The sequence below is a fragment of the Neopelma chrysocephalum genome, unplaced genomic scaffold, assembly GCF_003984885.1.
Source record: "Neopelma chrysocephalum unplaced genomic scaffold, ASM398488v2 Primary Assembly neopelma1_24, whole genome shotgun sequence".
In the NCBI taxonomy this organism is placed as follows: domain Eukaryota; kingdom Metazoa; phylum Chordata; class Aves; order Passeriformes; family Pipridae; genus Neopelma; species Neopelma chrysocephalum.
The window spans coordinates 24955661-24980119 of record NW_020897693.1 but is presented as its reverse complement, the minus strand read 5'-3'; the positions used below and the strand labels follow the sequence as shown (position 1 = coordinate 24980119).

The window sequence follows — 24459 nt, the reverse complement described above, 5'->3', positions numbered from 1 at the left end:
TTACCACTCTGTTTTTTAAAGTATTCTGAAATTATAAGAATTTCTCCAAGAGCATACATATTTCCTGCTTTCAAATATTTGAATTTAGAAGCTATTAGCAATGTATTTTTACTGATTTACATTTACAATTTTGATTAGTAATGCCATTAAATAGATAAAACAGTTTATTTAAGATTATTTACATGAAATCTAAGACTTTGAAGTTAGAATCCAGAAGCTGGATCCTAAGTTGAAGAAAACCTGCTAAATTATCTCAGTCTAACTCCATTCACAAGTATTCTATGATACCTAGAACTTTGTATAAGAATATACAATGAAATCTGTAAGAATGTATGTAGTACTGAAGAAACTGTTTTTTCATAGTGCTTAGCAGAAGTTTTAATTATGATGATCAAGTGGATATCCTTGTATTACTACCTACTTGATGAAAAAAGTAAAGGAAAATGAGTTTGTAATTAAATATTTCCTTCCAAAGAAGCCACTATACAAGTATATGTACATTGCTTCAGTATCTCAAGGGCCTACTCTACTCCTTTGTATTTCTTGGGCTGAGGATGTGAAAACAGAGCCACCTTTGCCAGCAATCGGCTCCTCCTATTTATACTAGTGAGTCAGGCCATGGAAAATTGGGTTGTCACACAAGATTGAGAAAGTATTCAAACAGGAAAGAGACATTATTTTACCGACAACTGACATACCTTGAAATGCTTTCCATTTTAAAATCCCACCCTTCCTTATTTCCTATATAGAATAGATACAGAAGACCTAATTCATGGTTAGGATTACCTGTTATTTTTGTGTTCTTTTTCTAGAAGACTGGGCGTGTATAGCTTCAATAACTGGTACTATTTTAGCCCATCTGCACATTACATCTAAATCATCAATAGGGATTTAAAGTATCTAAACAAAATCAATTACCATAAAACTGTTTACATCAGTGCAGAAAGGGAAGCATGATTCCACTTCTGGAAGCTGTGAGTGCTGGGCACACAAATAATAGGTGTTTGAATGATGTTCAGTTCAGATCATCTGTTGTTCATATAAATATAAGCATATGTCATATGTGTAACAAAACTTGATTTAGATACCAACAGAAAATTGGCTGCTACACAATATCGTAAATTACAGTGGGAAAATTATTAATGCTGCCAGTCTTTTTTGTTGTTTTCCATAGTGGAAACAACAGAACACTATCACCCTCTGCCCTGCCTGTTGAGGAGATGGCTCAGACTCTGCAAGACCTTATTATATACTTCCAGCTTCCCGAAGAAGACCTGCAACATGAAGATAAGCAAAACAAACTCCGCTCACTCAAAAACAGACAAAATTTATTCAAAGAAGAGGTACAGAGAGAGGAATCGTTACATTATTTTAATTTCAAGTGTATTGTGCCACAAACATTGAGAAGAATGTAAACATTATCATCTAGATGTATACATATGTTCTGTAATGTTCTGTAGCTGATAGATATATATATACACACACACACACTTGTCACAGGCTACAAACCCTCTGTTATAAAATTTGATCTTGATACTTCTGAGCATCTTTAAACAGATGTCATTTTTGCAAGAAACAGTTTTGACAAGAAATTTCCTTTTCTCTCTATGAAGTTATAGAAGTTGGATACCCCAAATGAATTATAAAATCTGGATCAATAATAGATGTTATTTCTGATGTCTTTTCTGCCCACCAGGATGTAAATCAGTAACTTTTTATCACTAGAAACTGGAAGAATGCTTGCTTTAGGGAAGGATGTGTATTACATAATTGTTGAATTCTCCTCTCTGAAAACAGAATAACTACATTTCTGTACAAATAGTAAACATATTTTACAATGGTTTTAGGCATGTTTGAATTGCTTGCAGGTTTTCAATACCATTTGAGTCTGCAATCAAACTGAAGTTAAAAATCTCTTTCAGTATTTAAAATTGTTTTTACAGATATTTTATTGGATAGTAAAATTTCTACCTTTTTTATCAACAAAATTTCCTTTTTATATAAATTTAAAGGGTTTTCTTCTTATGCAAGGAAGATTTTATGTAAAAAAGGCTGTACATTAAAAGCCTTTATTGTCAGCTTTTTTTCCTTATTTTTTATAATACTTAGATGAGTAAGGAACAATATTGAATCATTCTCTAAAAGGAATTATTTTATACAGAAATATACATATTCAAATCTTGTAAACACAATTGTTGTTTTGCTGTTTGTTTTTTTGAAATTTAAGATAATGCAACTTTCCAATTTATAATGGAAAAAAATCTTTCTAAAGGGCAACAACAAATACCTTTTTATGTACAGTTCACTTTCTGTCACATGTGTTTAGGGAATGCTGGCACTAGTTCTGAATTGCATTGATCGCTTAAATGACTACAACAGCACAGCTCATTTTGCAGGAATTGCAAGAGAAGAATATGGTACTGCATGGAAAGAAATTTTGAATCTCCTTTACAAATTGTTAGGTAAGTTCTTCAAAAACATACTAATGTAAAAAAAAAAACAGGATATGTAATCTTTATGTACTGCTTGCTGCTTCACCATCAAAGACCATTGACCAAAGATGGTCAAATAACATCATTGTGTTATTCACTCCATCGTATAAATTACAGATTTTCTTCCGTATACTTACTGCTATTTATTACAGAGAAAAGAGTTTATTGAGCAATGATACAGCAGAAAAATAGATCTCAGCTAGGAAAAAGTTCCATGAAGCATGCCAAAAGCTTTTTTTTTAAAATAATTGAAATGTACCTGTGGTATGCAAATAGATGTGAATTATTATTTTAAAAATTAGAGAAACTGGAAAACAGTCTTTGTATGTGAAGCTGAAAGAAGTCTAAAAGTAATAGTCAGGTCTGCTGACCTCAATGTTTGTTACTTGAGGCTTAGATTTAAATGTTAATAAAAATAATTATATTAAACAGAAGTGGAAATATTTTTTTCCAATGGTTTTCATGGTTTCTAGAGCAGACTACTGCTGTGTTGTAGAAGGGCCAAAATTATAGAGCAGGAAAAATATTTATATGTATATTTCTTTAAATTTCTAGTTTGATACTGATTTGTGTTATTCCTCGTATAGGAGAATCTTGTCTTCTAATGGAGTTTACATACATTCTAATTTCATTACAAAGGAAGTTAGTCCTGAACCACAGTAAAATAAGCAAGTCGAGAGTCAGGACAATAATAAAAGAAACGAGGTGAAGTACTTTGAAGCATGAGGTTATTGACATAGCACAGACATGCAGGTGCTTCAGGTGAAGTCTTCTCATTGCTTTAGAAAGTAGAAAGTTACCATTACCTGCATTTTACTTTAGTCTATTTTACTTTAGTCTTATGAACTTAAAGAAAAGTAGGATGAAAAAAGTGTTTTCAGTGCTATGTAGGCCTTTTTCAGATCAAAATCTGAAATCTTGATTTTCATCTGCAGGTACATTTTGAACACACTTGTTCTGATGTAATAAATATTAATGCTTCATAATAAAAATCCTTGACAACTGTATACAGAAGGTGCTTTTTTGTTGCTTTTTTCCCCTATGATCAGTAATAACTTCTAGATGAAAAAAAAAAGTGTTGCTTGAAAGACTTGATCGTTGAACTTTCAAAGTGCAGTCAAATAATATTGCATTCTGCACTACTGAAATGCTAAAAGCTATGCATTCTATAACTTGTTGTAATCAGAAAGTAGAACTAAACAGCAGTGAACACAACCGGCACCTCATCTTAAACTTCTACCTATGATCTTCCCACTCTTGGTAGGGAGAAATAGAAAAAGAAGTATTTCAGCCCTGTGATCATGACAGTGCTTGACATATGCATTAAGCAAGGGTGGTGGATAACATCTATTTAAATTTAAGTACAAAATAAAGCATAAACAAAACATATAATTCCTGTTTATCCAGTAGATCCCAGTCAACTTCAAAAACTATGTGCTCTCTAGAAGTTATGTCAATTGCTGATATTCAAAATAATGAAAATCTTGATTCTTTAATACTGTAACATATGTGGACCTGTTTGTTCATTATTTCATGAAGTTACTCTAAAAAAAGTGTTAAAATGCATATGATAAACATTGATGACTTCAAACGGAAATCTCCTGTTATAAAATTATACCTTGTGTTTTTTCCAGCTGCTCTCATTCGTGGCAACAGAAACAATTGTGCTCAATTTTCCAGTAACCTTGATTGGTTAATCAGTAAATTGGATAGATTAGGATCTTCCTCAGGTGAGACTCACTTTTACAATGTAAATTAATTATCAGTTGATGTCTGTCTTACATTATTGTCAGAGCAGTTTCCCTTGAAACCAACATGCGCTAGAAAATAAATATGCTGTTGGGTTTTTTTGGCTGGTTGGGTTTTTTTGTTTGCTTGGGTTTTTAAATTTAAAAAGGTAATACACTTAGAGACATTTCTGTGACATTTTTTGGTTCCATGTGTTTGGTCTGTGCAATGCCACATCCAATGAATTTTGAACATGACTTGGGTGAATTAATGGATTGGGTAAGACAGTATCAACACTACTGCACCATTAAATAACACCAGTTTGTGGAGATGCATACAAAACCCATGAAGATATAGATAACCGGGGTTTTTTCACTATGAAATATTCAACAAAATATTGATATATTATACAGTGCTCCCTATTAAAACCTTTATGTCTCTCATTGAAAAGAAGGAGTTAAACTTGCAATTTTCTGAAGTGGTTTTAAAATTGTGGCTATTTTCAAAAGAAAACAGGAATTAACAGCTTTATTAGATGTTTGTTCCTAATGTGTATTAATCATATTAATACTCCTTGAAAGTGTTTTCATCCTCTTTTTAGTCTGGAGAAAAGATAGCATCTTGTAAGATACACATTCACTGAGCTTTTAGATTGTGTTCAATTGTGCAGGTGATTTAATGACAGCATTGTTTCTGTGGCCTTTATATAGGCATTTTGGAAGTATTGCACTGCATCTTGATTGAAAGCCCAGAAGCTTTAAATATAATATCTGAGGAACACATCAAATCCATTATTTCATTGTTGGATAAACACGGGCGAAATTACAAGGTATGTTTGGAAAAAGTAAGAATGTACTGATAATCTTGCAATCATTTGGGGGGGTGTGGGGAGGGGGAAGAGAAATTTCTGTGTGGAAATATGTAATTGTAGTACCCTTAAAGAAATCAAATAACCTCAAAGTACATCTGCAAAGTTGCTTTCTTGAGATTAAAAGAATGTGTAATATACAATTGCTTTTCAGAAATTTTCAAATACAGCAAATATGTCTGACAAGCAAATAGTTAAGAAATATTGGTAACCAATCAGAACATTGGATTTGCTGAGAAAATGAAGCATTCTCGTGGCTGTAAGAGAGTGGGCAGAGTAACTTGCTTTGTGACGGAGGGCTCTGCAGAAGCAGTGGACTACCTTTGATCTACAGAAAGAGAGAACTATATCCTGCAGAGTAATTTGTAACTAGAGTAATAATAATATTAGCAGAAAAAAAAATAAAATGAGAAATCAGAAAAATAATCCAAATATCTGAAAACACAGGTGTTCAGAAGAAAGAAAAAACCCCTGAGTTTCCAGAAGAAATACTGGATGAGATTAATTTAGACAACAATATGCAATTTATTATGATAGAAGAAGGTGAACAGAGTTTCTGGCTGCGATCAGGATGACATCCCAACACAGACGAAGATATAGGTTTATGTGTGATTTTCTGATGTGAGTTTCCTTCCTCAATTAAAATTTTATTTGAAAGACTGATAACCTCGAGGAAGAGCAGAAAAAGTTTTAGTGAGCTGAAATTACCTTCTCCTTTAAATCAGTAATACAGAGAACCTAACCAACTACAGTAAAGGAGAACAGTACTATTAAGCATGGTTAAGGAGCACAAACTGATATAAGTAGTCATAAGAAAATAAATAGAAATTGCAGCAGTAAGCTTAGTTTATTTTTAGCTCTTAGCAAGATTACTGGGCTATTCCAGTCACCTACAAAGAACCTTTCAGCTGTAATATCTTAATGTAGGCATTATAGAGAGAACTTACAGCAGAAAAAGAAAATATGTACATAGGAGAAAAACTATACTGGGTAAAGGATTTGTACCCTTCTATTTGTAATGTCTTTGACTAAACCTCAGTCAGTAATGGGAAGTAATGAATTTATTTGTTACTCCACAAACAATATACCTTGTTCTCCTGCTAGATTAGATATTCTGTTGAGATTTGGGGAATAAGAAACAATACTATTAATAAGTGACATTGTCTTGGGAATTTTTGATTTGAAGGATTTCTTAAAATGAAAAGCCTTGTGTCAGAACTACAGTCAGCAAACTCACAGAGATTATTTAAACAGTTTACATGTAAATTCTGAGTTACTGGTAATCATTAATGTTACTATATTGCTTTACAGCTGAGTACCAGTCAGAGTTTATGTAGTTCTTTAAGTTATTGCCTCTACCCTTCTGCTAGAGGTTTTTGCCCAACAGCAGAGATGGTAGGAAGGAAAATGCATGGGCTGGGACATAGAAAAGTCCACAATATATTAGCTTAAACTGCTGTTGATGGTGTGTTTGTGCTTAAATTCACTGGGCAGATGAGAGCGGTAGCTAAAATGAATGTTATGTTCTGCTGCCCCTGGTGTAGTACAATAGTTTCCAAAATGGTAATCAACAGTGTGAAGATGTGTCTTTATCTTTTAGGTGATCTGTAGCAGTCTAGAACATTTGGGCTCATTGCTCAAAGATTCTTTATCACAGCTCAAGTACATCTTTAAGCTTCTCTGTTATTTTGTGGAAGTGTGCAGCTTTGCCCCTTAGCATTAAACAACGCTATGTTACTGTGTTCTCTCTAGCAAAACCTTTTGCTCCAGTAATCTGTGGGAGAATTATGTCAATCTCTTTCAATTTTCAGACTAAAACAAAACAAAAAGAAATTAGAAGTTTAAGATCTTCCTGAAATTCTGTTTTGCTTTATGGCGAATCCTCTCAAGAGTTTTTAGTTTTAAAAATAAATGGATTATTTCTCATATAGAAAATATTCTTTTCAGAAGAGATTCATAAGCAGTCAGACAAGTGCTGTTGAGAATCGTCCACTAATTTTGCACTGAAATTTTTTTTGACTGCAGGAAATTTATCAAATAATTCCATTTTACATTTCAAAATTTAAAAGAGATTTAATTAAAAATTGTAAAGAGTTGACATACAGCTGTTCTAGCTTTGATTTTTTCTAATCAAAAAGGGTATCACAAAGGAAGGTTTTTGAGGCATTTTTCAAATCCTGTGTTCAGAATTTCTGTTCCATGAATGTTTGATATTCTCTATCACTAGTATGGACTACACTTGGTCCATATATGTGAAAAGTATTTAGAAAACAATAATGGTAAAGTACATTATATTCCTTCCTTTAGGTCTGTTCTGAATGTAAATTAAGCTGTCAACTGAATAGTAGTATATGCAGTTAGCTGCCTTTACCCTACTTTTTTCTGATTTTTCTTTTAAGGTTCTCGATGTGCTTTGCTCTCTCTGTGTCTGCAATGGAGTTGCAGTTCGTGCCAATCAAAATTTGATTTGTGACAATTTACTGCCTAGAAGAGACTTACTTTTGCAAACACGTTTGATTAATGATGTGACAAGGTATAGTGACATGTTTTATTGTTATATAAAAAAAAAATGGAACTTCCATATCTTCAATAATTAATTGGAGGAAATACTGTAACCTAAGAAATGTCCCATAGTTTTAAATATTGAGACACACACTTTGGGAAGCATTTATGTATTATGTATTAACTTCTGAAAAAAACATTTTTACTAACAATATGGCATTTTGTAATGAGAACTGTGCTCCAATAGAAATTGTTAATTAGTAGTAAGATCTGTTCTGAAATTGAAACGTGAAAGTTGCTTGTTTCTGAGTCAAAACAGAGCATGGAGCATGTAAACATACTGTGAAGTACTTCTGTGTTTTAAGAGGGATATGAATTCCTTGCAACCTCACTTTGATTTTCGGAAATGATCCTGTTATTTCTCGTTTGACTGTAAGTTTTTCAAAGCATGGAACTCTACTTTAGAAGATGATTCTACAGCAGCTTTATAATATTATATAAAATGGGTCACTTTTTATTGTAAAGGAAAATGTGGATATCTACACACTTACTATATTTGTAAAGTGAATTTGACAATTATACAGCAATATGATTAATATGTTGCATTTTATGTTTACACTAACTGGCTTCCATTTTCTTTCTTAGCATAAGGCCAAACATATTTTTGGGCGTTGCTGAGGGCTCTGCACAATACAAGAAGTGGTACTTTGAGTTAATAATCGATCAGGTTGATCCATTCTTGACGGCAGAACCCACCCATTTACGCGTTGGATGGGCCTCTACTTCAGGTTATGCCCCCTATCCTGGAGGTGGAGAAGGATGGGGGGGCAATGGTGTTGGTGATGACCTGTACTCCTATGGTTTTGACGGCCTTCATCTGTGGTCTGGTAAGTACTTTATGAACTACCACTAATCTTTCATTTAGCAGTTACCTACCTTTCCCTTCAGTATCTTTGTTTATATAACATGTTATTTTATAGTGAGCTACATTCAGAACTCTGGTTTATTTAGAAGTTCAGATCAGACTTCTTGACAGAAATGTTATTGAATTATACCAATCAGGCTTTTTAGCAGATAGCTTCTATTTTCATGATTTTGATCAAGGAATGGGATTTTCCAGATCTTGATCAATACTGACTTAATTCTATCTGTTCAAAATCAGTGGGTGCATTGATCTCAGATAAATTAATTCTATATGGATCTACATTTGCATTATTCTTTTACTTTATATCTACAATTGAAGTAAAATGACAGTTATCCTTAGACTTGCTGAAAGATTTAATAAATTGAATTAAAAATTTTATAAGTAGCTTCATAAAAAGACATTTTTTTCAATTAAAAGTAATAGTTGCTACACTATTACCAACTTTGTTATTCTAGTTCTTGTGTGTACAGTCTTTAATTTTGAAGTATCATGCTATTTTTTCTTCCAGATCTTATTTGCATACACAGTAAATGATATTATTTTTTAACTTGTTCAACTTGTGGGTCATGATTTAATGTGCGATTTTCAAGACATGTAGGCAAAATCATTAATTTCCCCTTATTTCTCAGTGCCTTTAAATGCTATGTACATCTAGGTATTCTTTAATTGCTCAGAAAACAATAGTGTGGGATCTTGCAATTAAAAGGTGTGTTTTAAGTACATCACATCTAAATATGCTGAAGTTAATTTTATGACATTAGTTCTACCATTTCCTAATTTGGGGATGTTTCATTTATCAATTATATTAGAATTGTTCTAGCATAAAATGTGTGTGTGCATGCGCACACATAATTAAATATTTTATTTTAGCACTTCTGAACAATTATCCAATGTCAGAAGTTATGTTTTTTGGGAGAAGACTGGGAGGCATCTGTAACATACAGCCATTAGAAATCATTAATACAAAATTAAACTCTAATTAAACCTCAGAAATACAGTAACAGAAAGTCTCTTAAATCTCATCTCCTACAGTAAGGGAAAATTTTGGGTACTTAAACTGCCCTGGAGAGTTGATTCGACTTGTTCTTAAGAAGTTCCGAACACAACAACTGTTTAATTAGACTTGCTTTACAGCTAAAATATAATGTTTTCAAGGGAATTGTTTTGAAAGGAAATTGAAGAGACATTCATTGGATTGAAAAACTGTAGTTATATCTAAATGTTAGATTACTTCAGATGTGTTATCTCTAGTTAATTGCTATTATAAGTGCTGAGTCCTGTGTATGTCTGTAAAGTCTAAACTTCCCAGGTAGTGAAAGTTAAGCTCCCTCTGTTTAGTATATGGCTGTAGTTGATAAAGAAAACCTGGCCCATCAAATTCTTGATCCATTTTTTGATAATTCAGTATACTATTCTGCCTCTTGATTGTGTAAACCTGGATATTGGTCATAATCACAGCTCCAGTAGAATTTTAGAACCATAGAATAGATTGGGTTAGAAGCAACCTTAAAGATCATTTGGTCCAATCCTCTGCCATAGGCAGGGATGCCACCCACTAAACCAGGTTGCTCAGAGCCACATCCAGCCTGGCCTTGAACACTCCCAGAGATGGGGCATCCACAACTTCTCTGGACAAGCTGTTCTAGTGTCTTACCGCTGAATATTCACATATATGTGAATCTGGTATTTCACAAAAACTAAAGAAAAATAGATCTATAAATGTTAGTTTTATAAAAAGGGTATAATTTACTGTGCCTCATTACTCTTGCACCAGCGTGGATGTACATATCAGCTCAGCATGTTCTGTCTTGTGAACAGTGTCAGGGGTTTCAAGTTAATCACTCAGTTTACGCGGTTTTCTACCGTATATCAGTTTTAAGAGTGTTAACTCACTGTTTCTAAAAACAGAACTGTTCATAAAACAGATGAAGGCAAGATCATGTCTTAATGACTATGAAGAAAAAGCTTGATTTTTTTAGAGGAAAGAAATTCAGTGTCAAACCTCTAAGAACCTGCTTGAAGCTTCTGATTACTGAATACTTTTGTCCTAGGTCGAGTACCCAGAGCTGTAGCATCTGTCAATCAGCATTTATTCGCATCTGATGATGTGGTTAGCTGCTGTTTGGATTTAGGTGTACCCAGCATTTCATTCCGCATTAATGGACAGCCTGTACAGGGAATGTTTGAGAACTTCAGTACAGAAGGGTTTTTCTTCCCTGTTGTAAGCTTATCAGCAGGTGTAAAGTAAGTACAACTTAATTTTAATTGTTTTCTTTGTTGTCTTGTCCAAATTCATTTATGATTTCTTCTGTTTTGTTCTGGTTTTGTTGTTTCTGCCCGACAAGCAGCTGGGAGGAAGTCAGGAAAGTGCTGATTTGTTCAGTGATGATTTCACTTAAAAGTGGAATGTGAGCCTGTAAGCAATTTGAGTAAGTCACAGTGTCTGAAAATTATTATTTTATGATTATTCAGTGACCTAGGGGAAATTAATTTTGTCTCATTCCAATTATCAGTGAAAAAAAAGCACGTTAGAAACACAGCACCAGATTTGGCACTAATTAAAATTCTCACTGGCTTTCTCAGCAGGGAGTAAAAAACCTAAATCATCACAAAAAGTGATACTATATTCAGAGTAGGAAACACAAAAACCTGATGAGAATCAGTTTTGGAATCTTGTTACTAGTATTGCCCATGCCTTACCTGTTCTGTTTCTAAAATACTGAGTTTTGAACTTACTGTAATCGGTTTTTAATTGTTATCTTACCTTTAGTGAATTCAGAAAATCTGTAGAATCAAGTAGAATAAAGGAAGGCTGGGAAAGGCTTAGTAAATCAATTTTCATTTTTTCCCTGGAAGTGACCCTGCTATGTAGCTGCATTAGTACGAAGTTTTTGAAAATGTTCATTACTTTTTTCTGTAAGAAATCTACCTGAACTGGTGTAATTATTTTTCTTCATTCTTATTTGATATTGCTTGTATATTTGTGAGAGCATTTTCTTTTGTAGTTTTTAGTACCTGATATGTATAATCTTCTGTGTCTGTTAGTATGAAAAAAAATGTTATTACATGGGAATCTTGACTTCATGAATGGAGAAGAGTGTTCTGGGCACAAACTTTTATGTCTCTACTTCTGCTCTGGTTTATCTAGTTTTTCTCTGCTATCTGTGAATTTCTCAGTCTCTGTTTCTGAGTCATCTTCATCATTCCATCATCAATTTTTCCTCTGACCCTTGTCAGAGACCTTCACTGTCTCCTGTCCTTCAGAGTTATGTTGCTGTATTTGATTTTAGGAGGGTTCTTTTTAAGGTTAAGGTCAGACAAAGTATAAGAAGTTTTTCAAATCAAAAGATTTGAACATTTCTATTAAAATAAGAGAAAAAATAAAGCCACAACCTCTTGGAGTGTTCAGGTTTGTAAAAGAGACTGTGCAGCAATAGGAAGATATAACCCGTATGGAGGTTTAGATACTGCAGTGAAGAGCAGGGATAAAACAGACCTCAGAACAAATGAGAAAAAAAAAGATCAGGTGAGATTTGCTACAATTCAGAAAAACTGAGCAAGTTGGATGGAAGCAATGAGCTATTTACCGATCTGTGACTGGCAAGGGAAGAATTGAATGAGAGGTTTTTAATTTCAATTCTTTCTTTGACTTTTGTCTGTTTAGGAAGTTAGACTTCTAGGTCTTAGGATAAAATTGACCTCCTTTATTTTTAAAGTGTTGTGATATGTGTGAGAGCTTTCCATAAAGAGACATCTAAAGTCAGAGTTGTCATCTCAAATATTTAGCTGCCTTGGGATCATTCAAATATTTTAAACAATGTATTTTTAAAATTAAATTAGGAAGTTTATGCATAATAGAATTATTCAGTAATAGTCTATTTCTTGTGAACATTGAACCATTTCAGGTATTTGTGACCTGTGCTTATGTGTACCCTGTTTGAGAAAACTTCTGTGTCTTAATTGTTCTCTTCTTTTTAAAAATGTCAGTGAAATATGCTGATCTGATAACTCTAGCATTTCTGTAGGCTTCTCATCACTCCATCACAACAAATGTAGGGGCTATTTCCTAGAGGTAACAGGGTAGGGTTTTTTTAAACTTTTCTGTGTTTGTTTATCTCTAGAGTTTGCCTACTTGAGGACCAAAGTATGAAGCTGGGCAGTTTTTGTCTCTGTTGTTTTTCCTGGTATACTCTTAAATTTATGTGAAAAACATATCTCTGAGGAGAAACAGAACACTTTAGGGGTTTATTAGGAATCTTAGTTATGCTTCTAAAGCTCATCCCAGTTGTAATATTTGGTATAATGGTGTTTGTTTGATTTAAATATTATGGTTTAATGTTTTGTTTAGGTTTTTATTTCTCTCGTGATACAACTGCCTGCCTGAGTGCACTGAGAAGTTACTTTAAAACTTTTAAGTTATATACCAATAGTCCTGATAGTATTTTTAGAGTAACAGTCCAATTTAAACTAGATTTGTGTTTCCAAATCCTTTAAATCCATTAAAAAATTCACAACTTACAACTGTTTGATTTTAAGTGAGAAACATTTAAATATGCTACTGCATTAAATGATTAGTTTTGCTTTAGCCAAAACAAATTTTCAAAAAAGAGTGGGTAGGTGATGGTGTAACTGATAGTATCTGCTCGTATAAATCCTTGTAACTCTTTCGTTTATGAAAACATGAAGTGCACCTGCATCTTTGTAGATGGTAATCAAATAAATGTTTAAGTCTCTAAATGATTTATTTATAATGCTAGTATATACTGACCATTTGAGAGTCTAACTGCTTCATTGGAAATTGCACAGAGTTCGTTTTTTGTTGGGTGGACGTCATGGAGAGTTTAAATTTCTGCCTCCTGCTGGCTATGCTCCCTGTTATGAAGCATTGCTTCCAAAAGAGAAGATGAAACTGGAACCAGTGAAAGAATATAAAAGAGATTTTGAAGGAGTGAGGGATTTGTTGGGTACAACACAATTCCTCTCGCAAGCTTCTTTTATCCCTTGTCCAATAGACACCAGTCAGGTATGTGAAATTTGCAATAATTGGACCATAAAATATATCTGTGCAAAATTTAAATTCGCACTATGAAAACTAAGGTAGCTTCCCCCTTTCTTAGCAATTCTTCATTTGTGTGTTGTGGTGTACTATCCAAACTAGACGATTTGGATATACAAGGCATGGTAACGAACCTTTTCTTATTTCTGAAATTGTTATTCTCTTTTCTTAGATTGCTCTTCCTTTTCATCTTGAAAAGATCAGGGACAAGCTAGCTGAAAACATCCATGAGCTGTGGGGAATGAATAAAATAGAACTGGGCTGGACATATGGCAAGGTATATTTTGAATGACCTGCCCGAGTACAGTCACCTGTATTAGGTTAAGTATCCTATTAGAAAACCTGGATTTGGATGTTGAATGGCTGTCTATACATTACCAGCAATAGATGAACATGTAAGGTGGAAGGAGACTGTGATATCAGCTTTTTGGTGACTTTTTTAAACATTCAAATTCCTCAAAACTTGGTTTTGTTATTTAATTATGGATGAGTACTTACAATGTGCATTATAAATGAATCATGAGAAAGTACATTTATATAGCGATGAGTAGCTGTCATTGAAAAAAGATAAATGATATTGCTTATAGTTTCTTCATTATTGCAAAGAGTTAACTGGCTTTTTTACTGTGATTCTTGATTCTGATATAAGGAAAGTACTATTTTCTGTTACTTGTTGCAGATACGAGATGATAATAAAAGGCATCATCCTTGTCTTGTGGAATTCTCAAAATTACCTGAGACAGAGAAGAATTATAATCTACAAATGTCAACTGAAACACTCAAGTGAGATTTAAATATTAAGAATATAAAGGTTTTTTTTTGTTTTTATTCAAGCAAATCATACTGTTTTAAGATATAAAAAACATTAGAACATCTCATTTAAAGTGTGTTCTGCTAACTTTGCCAGAAGTCCCAGGAACCCCTTCAGAGTGATTTAGACAAACGTTGTCTCCACAGAGATACAAAGGAAGAAACATCACCAAATCCTGTTAGTTTTAATAAAGTGTGTAACTCTCAAGCCATATGTTTGGGCCTTTTTAGACTTTGAAGGTCTTTTTTATTATTTCTGATAAGTTAAAATATTTGGGTCTTGAAATCCCATTGTTTTGAATTACTTCCCTGTTTTTTAAATATAATTTCTTCTGTGTATTTATAGTCAAATAAAAAAAAAATTACACAATGGGTGAACAGTGTAATGTTGAGTTTCAATAATGCTACTTTTTTATGTTGGCAGAACCCTTTTGGCCCTTGGATGTCACATTGTTCATGCTCATCCAGCAGCTGAGGAAGATCTTAAAAAAGTCAAACTTCCTAAAAAGTATGTATCTTATGATAATTGTTATATATTATAATGTATTATTATGAATATAAAATATTTTAAGGTCATTTAAAAATACTTAATATGAGCCCCATACTTGCTATGGTCTTACAGATCAATGGTGAGGCCGTTACCCTGCATGTGAGGATGGTTGGCTGTGAATACTGTTGTGTTACATCACTTCATGAAGTTATTCAGAGACAGAAACAGTCACATACTTAAACCACATGCAATTGTGTTACATGATCTTAAAATAGACACTCCAAAGTTAAAAGCAACATTTCAGTGTTTTTCTACCTCATGGAAAAGAACAGTTTATGAGTATGATAGTAAATTTATCTACTTGAAAGAAGGTATACCATTTTCCCATAACTTGTTTCAATTTACACCTCTCCTCTCTCCTCCAAGAAAAGGTTTGTTCAACATACACACATTTCCATAGACATTATTAATGCATTTCTTTGAGGAGGAAAAGTAGAAAATTACTGGTTTTATCATGTTGCACATTTCTTGAAAATGTACATATGTAGATTACTGTGCTAAATATACATTTTTTGCTTTAATTTCTATTTGGTAGCTAAACTATGGCAATGAGAGCTAAAAGAATTGAATATGATTTTTATTTAGTCTTCTTTAAGTCATCAGTAGTAATCATCCCAAAAATGGTGAAGATTAATCAAGGATTACATCTGTATTTTGGTGTTGACTGTGGAGACCCTGTAGTCATCCTAGGACAGATTAAAGCCCTGTTCTGCAACAAAACTTGAAGACAGAAAGAGAAATCCGTTTATCAATCCACTAGATGTATTTTTTCCTGAAACAACTTTTCAGGAAAGCTAACCTAAAAAGTTAGGTTTTCAAAGAGAGCACTAAAATATGTAGTTTTGTGATATGGGAAATGGTAATCTTGATCCAGCTGATGGCATTAATTAAAAAAAGGAAAAAAGATCTTCAAGCAGTCTATCATAATACTGGTTTAATACTATTGTCTTGTTGAAATACCTACTGCCTATATGAATTGTCCTAGCAAATGGAAATTATCTGATTTGAGCAAGAGAGATTCTGCACATGTCTAAAGAGGACATTATACAATATGGAAGGGTTGGAGAAGGTACTAGTTAGGGCTAAAAATCTACTAACCTTATTATTCAATGAAAAAGTGGGACGAACAATGGTTAAAATGTTTTCTTCTGTTGGAAAAATGGTAATGCAGTCCCTACAGAATAGTGAATTAAAATACCATACTTAATAATGCATAAAAGATAATTTCGTAAGAAGTCATCATACAGATCTTTAAAATAGAAATTATTTGAAAGGTTTAAAAGACAAATTTAAAAAAATATATAAAAATTACTCATTCAACAACAATTTTGTTGTTTTGTAGCAATCATTAAGGCATGCATATATGGATCTGAGTCACATTTAATCAGCTAGTGTGCGAGTAGGTGGAAAATGAGACTGTCAGCTAGAATCCAGTTTATATCCCAGTCAATGACCAAATGTAATGTAGGATTTTTGCAAAGAAATGGGAGAATAGGAGATAAGAAAAATGGAGAGAGAAAGTGAGCCCCAGGCCATGAATGCCACGTAGAATGATTTAAATACTATAACTGGGATATCCCTGTTTTGCCTTGTTGACTTACAGTTACGTGATGTCAAATGGATATAAACCTGCCCCTCTTGATCTTTCTGAAGTGAAATTGTTACCTTCTCAAGAATTTCTAGTTGACAAACTAGCAGAAAACGCACATAATGTCTGGGCAAAAGACAGAATAAAGCAAGGATGGACCTATGGCATTCAGCAGGTAGGAACTTCTTTAGATGCATTTGGAATAAGTAAAGAATGTGAGATTTTGTATTCCAGAACATCAGTTGGGAAGACAGCATTAAGAGGTTAAATATTGAATGTTGTGTAATATCTGGAAAAATTAGAGGGGGTGGGAAGCAGGAAAAGGAACCTTGACCATGAAAGTCTGAGTAGATTGTAAGACCTGTATGGTTGCAGCTGCAGGATATATGGGAATATATTTCCATCCTTCTCTTCCATTCTTGTCTTGCGTTATTAATAATCGAGCTTGCATTCATGGAACTCTTCTTCATCAATGCTCTGTCTCTTCTGTAATCTTAACATGATTTCAGAGTACATTCTGTCTTATTATAAAAAGTCTTTGTGTTATTTAAACAGAGTTTTCTTCTTGTTCTCTTTTATAACCCCTTTCAGGATCTTAAGAACAAACGTAATCCTCGGCTAGTGCCATATGCATTATTAGATGAACGCACTAAAAAATCAAACAGAGATAGCCTCCGTGAAGCTGTTAGAACATTTGCAGGCTATGGTTATAGTATTGAACCACCTGACCAAGAAATAGGTATGCACTTTCAAAAAGAATCATGGTCTTTTTTTCCCCACAGTGCTGTGGAAAAACATAAAATTGAAATATAGGGAAAACAGAAGATATTAATTAATAGTAGTGTATTTTTGCAGTGAATTTTAATGAAAGGTGCAAACATACTTATAAATTACTTTTATATTACTTAGGTCTTTGTTGGGAGTTTTTTTTAAAGATTGGTTGTAGTTAATGGTATGATAATTCTAATTGCCTGATTTTTTAGCTTGGAGAAAATCTGGAGTGTGAATGGGCATACTGGTTTTCGTTTGGAAAGAAAGAAAGAAAGAAAATAATATAGGTTGCATTTAAAAAGAATTATTACATGGTATGTAGATTAGGTTTGACTACCTCAGTTTTTTAAGCAGTCTTCAAAGAAGCTCACCAAGTTTAATAATTTTTTTAAATTGAAATCAGGAGCAAAAACTTGTTTAGAAGTTGTTCTTCATATTTGCTATAGCACTGTAATTTTTGACAAAAAATCCAAAATGAAACAAAACTTATTCTGTAATTTAAAAAAAATGTTTTAAATACATTGACTTCTGTAGGAAAATAATTTTTTGTATTATAATACTACATTATTGCATTGGATTGTATTGCATGTAGTAATCTTATGCTTCTGTTTCCTCTACTCAGTTTTGTGTTTGAGGCTCTGAATTGAGTGGTGCATTGAAATATGCTGATTCTACACAGCAGATGATCACTCATCCTGTATAGAATTAGAATGTGGTAGCCTTTGCATGCTGACTACTGTTACTCTTTTTGTAACATTTGCTGTGAAGTTTCTTAAACATGCAATGGTAGATGAGATAGAAAATACTGGGGACAGATGAAAAGCTAGATAGTGACATTTATAATTTAATTTTATTATTAAAAGCGGGGGGGTTTTCTCTGTTCATTTTTACAGCTGACCAAACAGTGGAAAAAGTCAGCATCGACAAGATACGATTTTTCAGAGTAGAAAAATCTTATGCAGTGAAGTCTGGAAAGTGGTACTTTGAATTTGAAGCTGTGACAGGTGGAGATATGCGTGTTGGCTGGGCCAGGCCAGGCTGTCGACCTGACATAGAGTTGGGAGCTGATGACCAAGCATTTGTATTTGAAGGAAGCAAAGTCAGTACACCTTTACCTCTTTTGACCTATGAACAGGCTAGACAGAGAACTACAGTATAGGTTTCCTCTGTATACTCCAGATCAAGTACAAGAATTTTTTCTGATTTGTAAAATACATCTCTGAGCCCTGTTTCATGTAGGATAGTATCTGCATTTTGGTTCTGTTAATTGAAATTATGCTAATAAAGATGTGTTGGTTTATATCTTCCTAGGATCTACCCAACTAATTAAAGAAGTCTGTCATAACCATAAACAAAATACAGCATTCACATCCATTTTTGTAATGTGGTGTTTTACAGAAATCAAACAAAAGGTTCTTCAATGACTGGAAGAGGGAACCACAGTTCTGTTTTCCCTTTTCTGTCTTTTCTGCATTTTGCACGTTCTTTCTTCCCAAGCTTGACTCCTAAAGGAACAGAAGGATAATAATTACACTGCATGTGAGAAGTGGAATCCAGTGAACAGGAGTTATCATCCAGGTTCTAAATTGCTGAAGTTAGGGCTTAGTTGCTTTTTGTCTCTATTATCTCTAAGACAAAAGCCATCACCAGTTTGCAAATTATTTGGAGATCCTGGAAAATGAAATGTTTGTTTTTCTTTATTTACTTTGTATTTCATTTCTAATTTTAGCACTGTGGTTATTCACTTGTTTTTCCGTTTAGGGCCAGCGTTGGCATCAAGGCAGTGGATTCTTTGGACGAAGCTGGCAACCAGGAGATGTGGTTGGTTGTATGATAAACTTGGATGACAAATCGATTATCTTTACTCTGAATGGCGAGTTGCTAATAACAAGTAAAGGGTCAGAACTTGCATTTGCCGACTTTGGAATAGAAAATGGTAATTTCCCTTTTTTAGTCATATGGTTATGGGAAGACAAAACAAAACAATGACCAGAAAAACTAGTCTGTCATAATGATTCAGTGAGCTGAGAAATGATATTTCACCGGTGTGAGCCTTCAGACTGTGCTACACATTAACTTCATAAATATTTATTTTGAGAGCGCTTCTGTGGCACCAATTGATTTTCTTTTTTTCCTTTGACCACATTAATGGGATTTCAGCAGTCAGAATGGGTAAATTTTCTTCAAGCCTTGCTCTTTGCTAGGCTTACTCTCAGGACTAAACTTCAGTACTAAGAGATGGTAGTAATAAGTATTCTGAAAAATTCTCAAAAGCTGAAAATGTAGTGTCTGATTATCTTACTGGAGCATAAATGTATTATGTTCATGTCTGTGAAGGACATAATGAGTATGTCCTTCACTATGTGGTGAGAGTCTGCACCCAAAGAACATAAGTTGAGTGATTTGTAATTTTTTTTCTTCCATCCTATTCATAGCTTATCTGAATTTGTCCTTTTCCTGGCATAATTTTCGTCTTCTGTTTTTGACCTTTGTTTTTTCTAAAAGTAGTATCTATATGACTGTAGTAAAGGAGGCAGGACATATTTTCAAACTGTTTTGCTTTATGTTTTAGTGGACATTTTTTTTGTAAGTGTAGCTTCTCCAACCAGTAGTAGCTTTATACCTGTTAGTAATGGCCAGAAGACTTTGCAGTTGCTCACTGTCCCTCTTTGATGTTATCATTGGCAGAGATTTTCTAACAGTAGAGAATGAGGGTCTGCCTTAACAAAGCTATTCTGAAAGCTTAAATTAAAGTTTGGGAGAGAAAATTTCTCCTTTAGGGGATGAACTCTTGTCTCCAAGTTCTGGTTCTTGAGAAATGGAGTGTCATGGTTTCAGCAAGGCCCAAAATCTAATTCTGATTCCTAGCCCCCCTCCCACATCTCAACCCCATGTGAGATGGGTTTTCCAGACAAAAACACGAGACTCAATATGGGGGAAGGAATATATTACAAAGACTATACACATAAATAAATACTATAATACACTGCATACAATCTTAACTCTATATCTATCTCTACCATGACAGTAATATTTACAATGGGCCAAATCTCTTCTCCCTCCAAATAAAAGTCCAGGAGAGAAGAAGAAGAAAAGACCCCTTCCAGTCTGTCAGCAGCAGGACTCTCTCTCTCTCTAGGCAGTAGGCTTTCTGTGTCTTCTCTTGTAGGCAGCAGTAGTAGTTGCTGGCTCTCTGCCAGCACACACGAGGGAGGTCTTCCAAGCCTCTCTCGGCCCCCGTCTTCCAACAGGGGGTCTTTCCATGGGCTGCGTAACCCCAGACACGGCCGCTACACCATGGTCATATCACGAAGCACCGGGGTCTTCGTGACGGTCTGGTATCCTCAGGGGAAATCAAGCCCCTGTGCAGAGCTCCCATGCTCTGCCTCAAAGATGGCTGCCAGCTTCTCTGAAGCTGGAGCAGGGGGGGCCAAGGTCACCCCCCACACACACACATTCCTTCGGCCGTCCTGGCTTATCTCTCAGGAGGCCATGAGCTTCCTAGCTCCTCTCAGCAGTGCATACTGCACTTTAGGACTCCTCTCAGTCCACCACCCCCTCCTCTTTCTCGGAGGGGTCTCTAGTGAGTTTGGGGGTTTTGGTTTGTCCAGTTCTTACCCTCCAAAACTCTGTTCCTGCTGCTGGCTCGGTTCTACTCCTGCTGCTGCTTCTTCCTTCTCTTCAGACATCTCTGTGTCTTCCATGCAGCATACCGGCTTCTGCTGCTCCTTTTGGTCCTTATCAGTTGGCTCTTTGCCACTGCTCTTCGGACGCTGCTGTGTCTACTGCTGCTCCGTCTGCTCCCAGCGTCTCCCAAGGCTGCCTACCGGGAGAAATTCTCCCAGCTCTTAGCCACAGGCACTCAGCCCAGTTCTGAGTCCCTGCAGCCCCCCAACCGGGGGCTGGGGGGGGCAGAGGCCCCCAAGGGGCCAGAGCCCCTTCTCCTCGTGGCCTCTACAACATGGCCACCTCTTCTTCTCACCACAAGAACTACTGCTTCTCCTCCGGTCTCCAGAGATATGTTTATATTTTGCAGGAGCACTGATTGGTCAAGCCCCAAGGGTCACCACCCCCTGGGGGTTACCACTTTCTTAGTTTCAGGGGGAAAACCTGGTTCAAACCACTACATGGAGAAATAGTTCAACAATCTTTCTTTCCTGTCTGTTGACTGCTATAAAGTTATATGGAGATCAAAGAGTTGAGTCATAAAAAGTACGAGCATTAAAGAAGTGTGTGTCCATTGTGAATGATGGAGGAATGAAGGCTAGCAACAATGTACTGAGATAACTAAACCTCTTCTCAAAGTCCTTTTGAAACTTCAGTGCCCTCAGAGATCATACTTAATATTTGTTAAATAACTTTGATCTAGCCAAGGTTGACTTCCAGGGTCCAACTCATTGTATAAAACCATGTGTGTTAGTCTAAAAATGAGGAAGATAAACGAATTATTTTAACAAATGACTAACTGATTTCAGCAAATATTTTCGAATATGATTGTCCACAAAACCACCTCCTGACTTCATGTTTTTTGTTTATTTTTCACACAGATCTACTACTTACTAAGAACAACTGTTTGAACTGGTTTAATATTTAAATAAATGGGATAGCGCCTAAGTCTTCAGAAATTTTGGTAGCAATTATATTGAATCTAGAAATTAGTGTTTAAAGCGGCTTTAAATCCCTGCTAATGTCATCACTTCATGTGCATTACTTGTAGGAGCTAAAGTTTAGTCCACATTAGAAGGATCCAAAATAAAAAATACTTATGTTTTTAACTAAATTACTGTTGGGGTTTTATTTTATATTTGTTTCTTTAGGTTTTGTTCCAGTTTGTGCACTGGGTCTATCTCAGATTGGTCGCATGAACCTTGGAATGGATGCCAGTACATTCAAGTATTATACAATGTGTGGCCTTCAAGAAGGTTTTGAACCTTTTGCTGTCAACATGAACCGAGATGTTGCTATGTGGTTTAGTAAACGCTTACCAACATTTGTCAATGTGCCAAAAAATCATCCTCACATTAAGGTAACATTACATGTTAGGGAGACACCTGTTTAACAAGCTGAGACATTAAACCCTTACTAATACTTACTGTCATCGGATACTTTGTCATATAAACCTATTAAGTCACTCTTGGATAATTCCAGATGATCTTGTCTATCTTCATTTTCATTTATGGCAGTATAGATTCCTATGGATATATCTGTCTTTTTTATTATATGTGTTACTGGAAACATGTCAGTTATGTTTTTTTTATATTCTATCTTACATGTACATTCACTTTTTAAACCTTCTCTACTATATATATTTCCTAAATGTGTAAAAATTGTTCAGCTGAGGTCTGAGGGCATTTAAGTGTACCTGTGGTGTTGCTGAGTGTTTTTTTCATTCTTATGATGCACCAGTTATATGAATTCCACAACTCCCTAACTAATGTACTCTGGAGTGGAATAATAATTCCTATATTTTCTATAAAATATTTGTTATTAATATATTCCAAAATGATACGTTTGAATTCCTGATAAGTTTTTTTTATTATAAACTATCTAGGCCATTTACTTTAATTTAGATATAGCCAACTATTCCTTAGTAATTCTCTGAACATTTCCTTCCTAAGTAAAATACTTTTCACTGAATTCCAACTAAATGATCTCAGCATTTTTTTCATTTTATCAGGATCATTTCAACATTATTCCTGTCTCTAATTTTTTTTAAAATGTTCCTGTAACTAAATTTGAAAACATACTCACTTTTTCAGCACAAGGGAAAGTGGCATCAGACTACTGTGATAGTTTGTAATGGCCATCTTAACAATTCTAATTGATATTTTTGCTCATTGTGGTAGAAAACTACTGATTGTTGTGAAGCAGTTTTTCAATGACTTGTGCACTCAAAGTTAATTAATTTAATAAAATATATATGAGGGGTTTTATGCTGTATAAAACAACTTGAAAATACTGTAATCAGAATATACCTAATCTGTTGCTTCCCTTGCTCTAACCCTTGCAGGTTAGATTCAATGTCAGAGAACAAAGTTGCATAGTTTTGAAGTTAATTATTTTTGAAAAATTTAAGTTGGCTCTCAGAATTTTCTCTTTCTCTAGTTGCATAATGAAAGTTTTCAGAATTTTTTTGGATAGTACTATTTTAAAATATTTCTGTTATTTTTAGATATGGAGAATTGATGGAACCATTGAAAGTCCACCTCGGTTAAAAGTTACTCACAAAACATTTGGCACACAGAACAGCAATTCAGACATGATATATTGTCGTTTGAGTATGCCCATTGAGTTCCACTCATCATTCAACTTCAGCATGGGTGTGGAAAATGCCTCATCTGATGTTTTCCAAAAACGGTCAGGCCTGGCTTTAGTTATCCTATCTCTTGCTTTCAATGTAAATGTAGTATGTTCTATTATTCTTTATTACTGTACACGCAAAATTTCATAGTTGTTTTTAAACACATAGCATAGGAGGCATGTTATTAATTTTTTTTTTATTCTTGAGGGTTTTAATTGATTTATAACCCACCTTTGCTGCAGAATGTTATATCCAGACAAGAGAGAACCATATCTAAAGAGGTGCTTCAAAAGGTTTAAAATTATTCATTTCTAAGCAGCACCTTAACTGCAATCAATTATTTTTCTTGTATATTTGTATCCTGTGCAGTCTTAGCTAATGCATAGTACGTACCCAGCAAACATTAGTTAGCTTGTAAGTATACTTAGTCTAATAATGAGCAGCTTTTTACTACCTTTTTTTTAAACTTATTTACTGATTTTTCTTTATCTGTAGAAAGCACAGCCAAGAAATTGCTGCTCCTTCTACTACAGTAAGTAAATATATTGAGATACTTAGTTCTTCAAATGCTTTGAAGTAGATTTAGTCTTGGCAAAATGTTCATTAGAAATTGATCTGTTGAAATTAGCCTTTTTAATAATTTGCTATGATATAGTAATGTTTATAAATAATGATGCCCAGAGTTGCACAACTTGAAGCATAAATCTCACCATCTTAAACCACTGTCTGCTTTTTTAATTTAAGAGCATTTTAAATTCATTTAAGAGAATGTGAATTACTATTAAAGTTCGATATATTGGAGGGTTTTTTTTAAATCACTATTTGAATATTCCTTGATAAAATTCCTTGATTTCTGCTACTAATATGC

At 34.3% G+C, this 24459-nt stretch overlaps 1 protein-coding gene across 1 annotated transcript in view; it reads left to right on the top strand.

Annotated features, from left to right (window-relative positions):
• Window positions 1-24459, top strand: part of RYR3 (ryanodine receptor 3) — a 222469-nt gene that overhangs the window by 82706 nt on the left and 115304 nt on the right. The window contains exons 13-30 of the mRNA XM_027674225.1: window positions 1175-1343; window positions 2327-2462; window positions 4127-4222; window positions 4931-5049; window positions 7488-7621; window positions 8236-8477; window positions 10567-10759; window positions 13322-13538; window positions 13744-13848; window positions 14251-14354; window positions 14806-14889; window positions 16535-16694; window positions 17111-17258; window positions 18184-18389; window positions 19052-19226; window positions 22108-22316; window positions 23463-23647; window positions 24087-24123. Of these exons, the coding sequence (XP_027530026.1) occupies window positions 1175-1343; window positions 2327-2462; window positions 4127-4222; window positions 4931-5049; window positions 7488-7621; window positions 8236-8477; window positions 10567-10759; window positions 13322-13538; window positions 13744-13848; window positions 14251-14354; window positions 14806-14889; window positions 16535-16694; window positions 17111-17258; window positions 18184-18389; window positions 19052-19226; window positions 22108-22316; window positions 23463-23647; window positions 24087-24123 (2719 nt within the window). The remainder of the gene's footprint in view (window positions 1-1174; window positions 1344-2326; window positions 2463-4126; window positions 4223-4930; window positions 5050-7487; window positions 7622-8235; window positions 8478-10566; window positions 10760-13321; window positions 13539-13743; window positions 13849-14250; window positions 14355-14805; window positions 14890-16534; window positions 16695-17110; window positions 17259-18183; window positions 18390-19051; window positions 19227-22107; window positions 22317-23462; window positions 23648-24086; window positions 24124-24459) is intronic.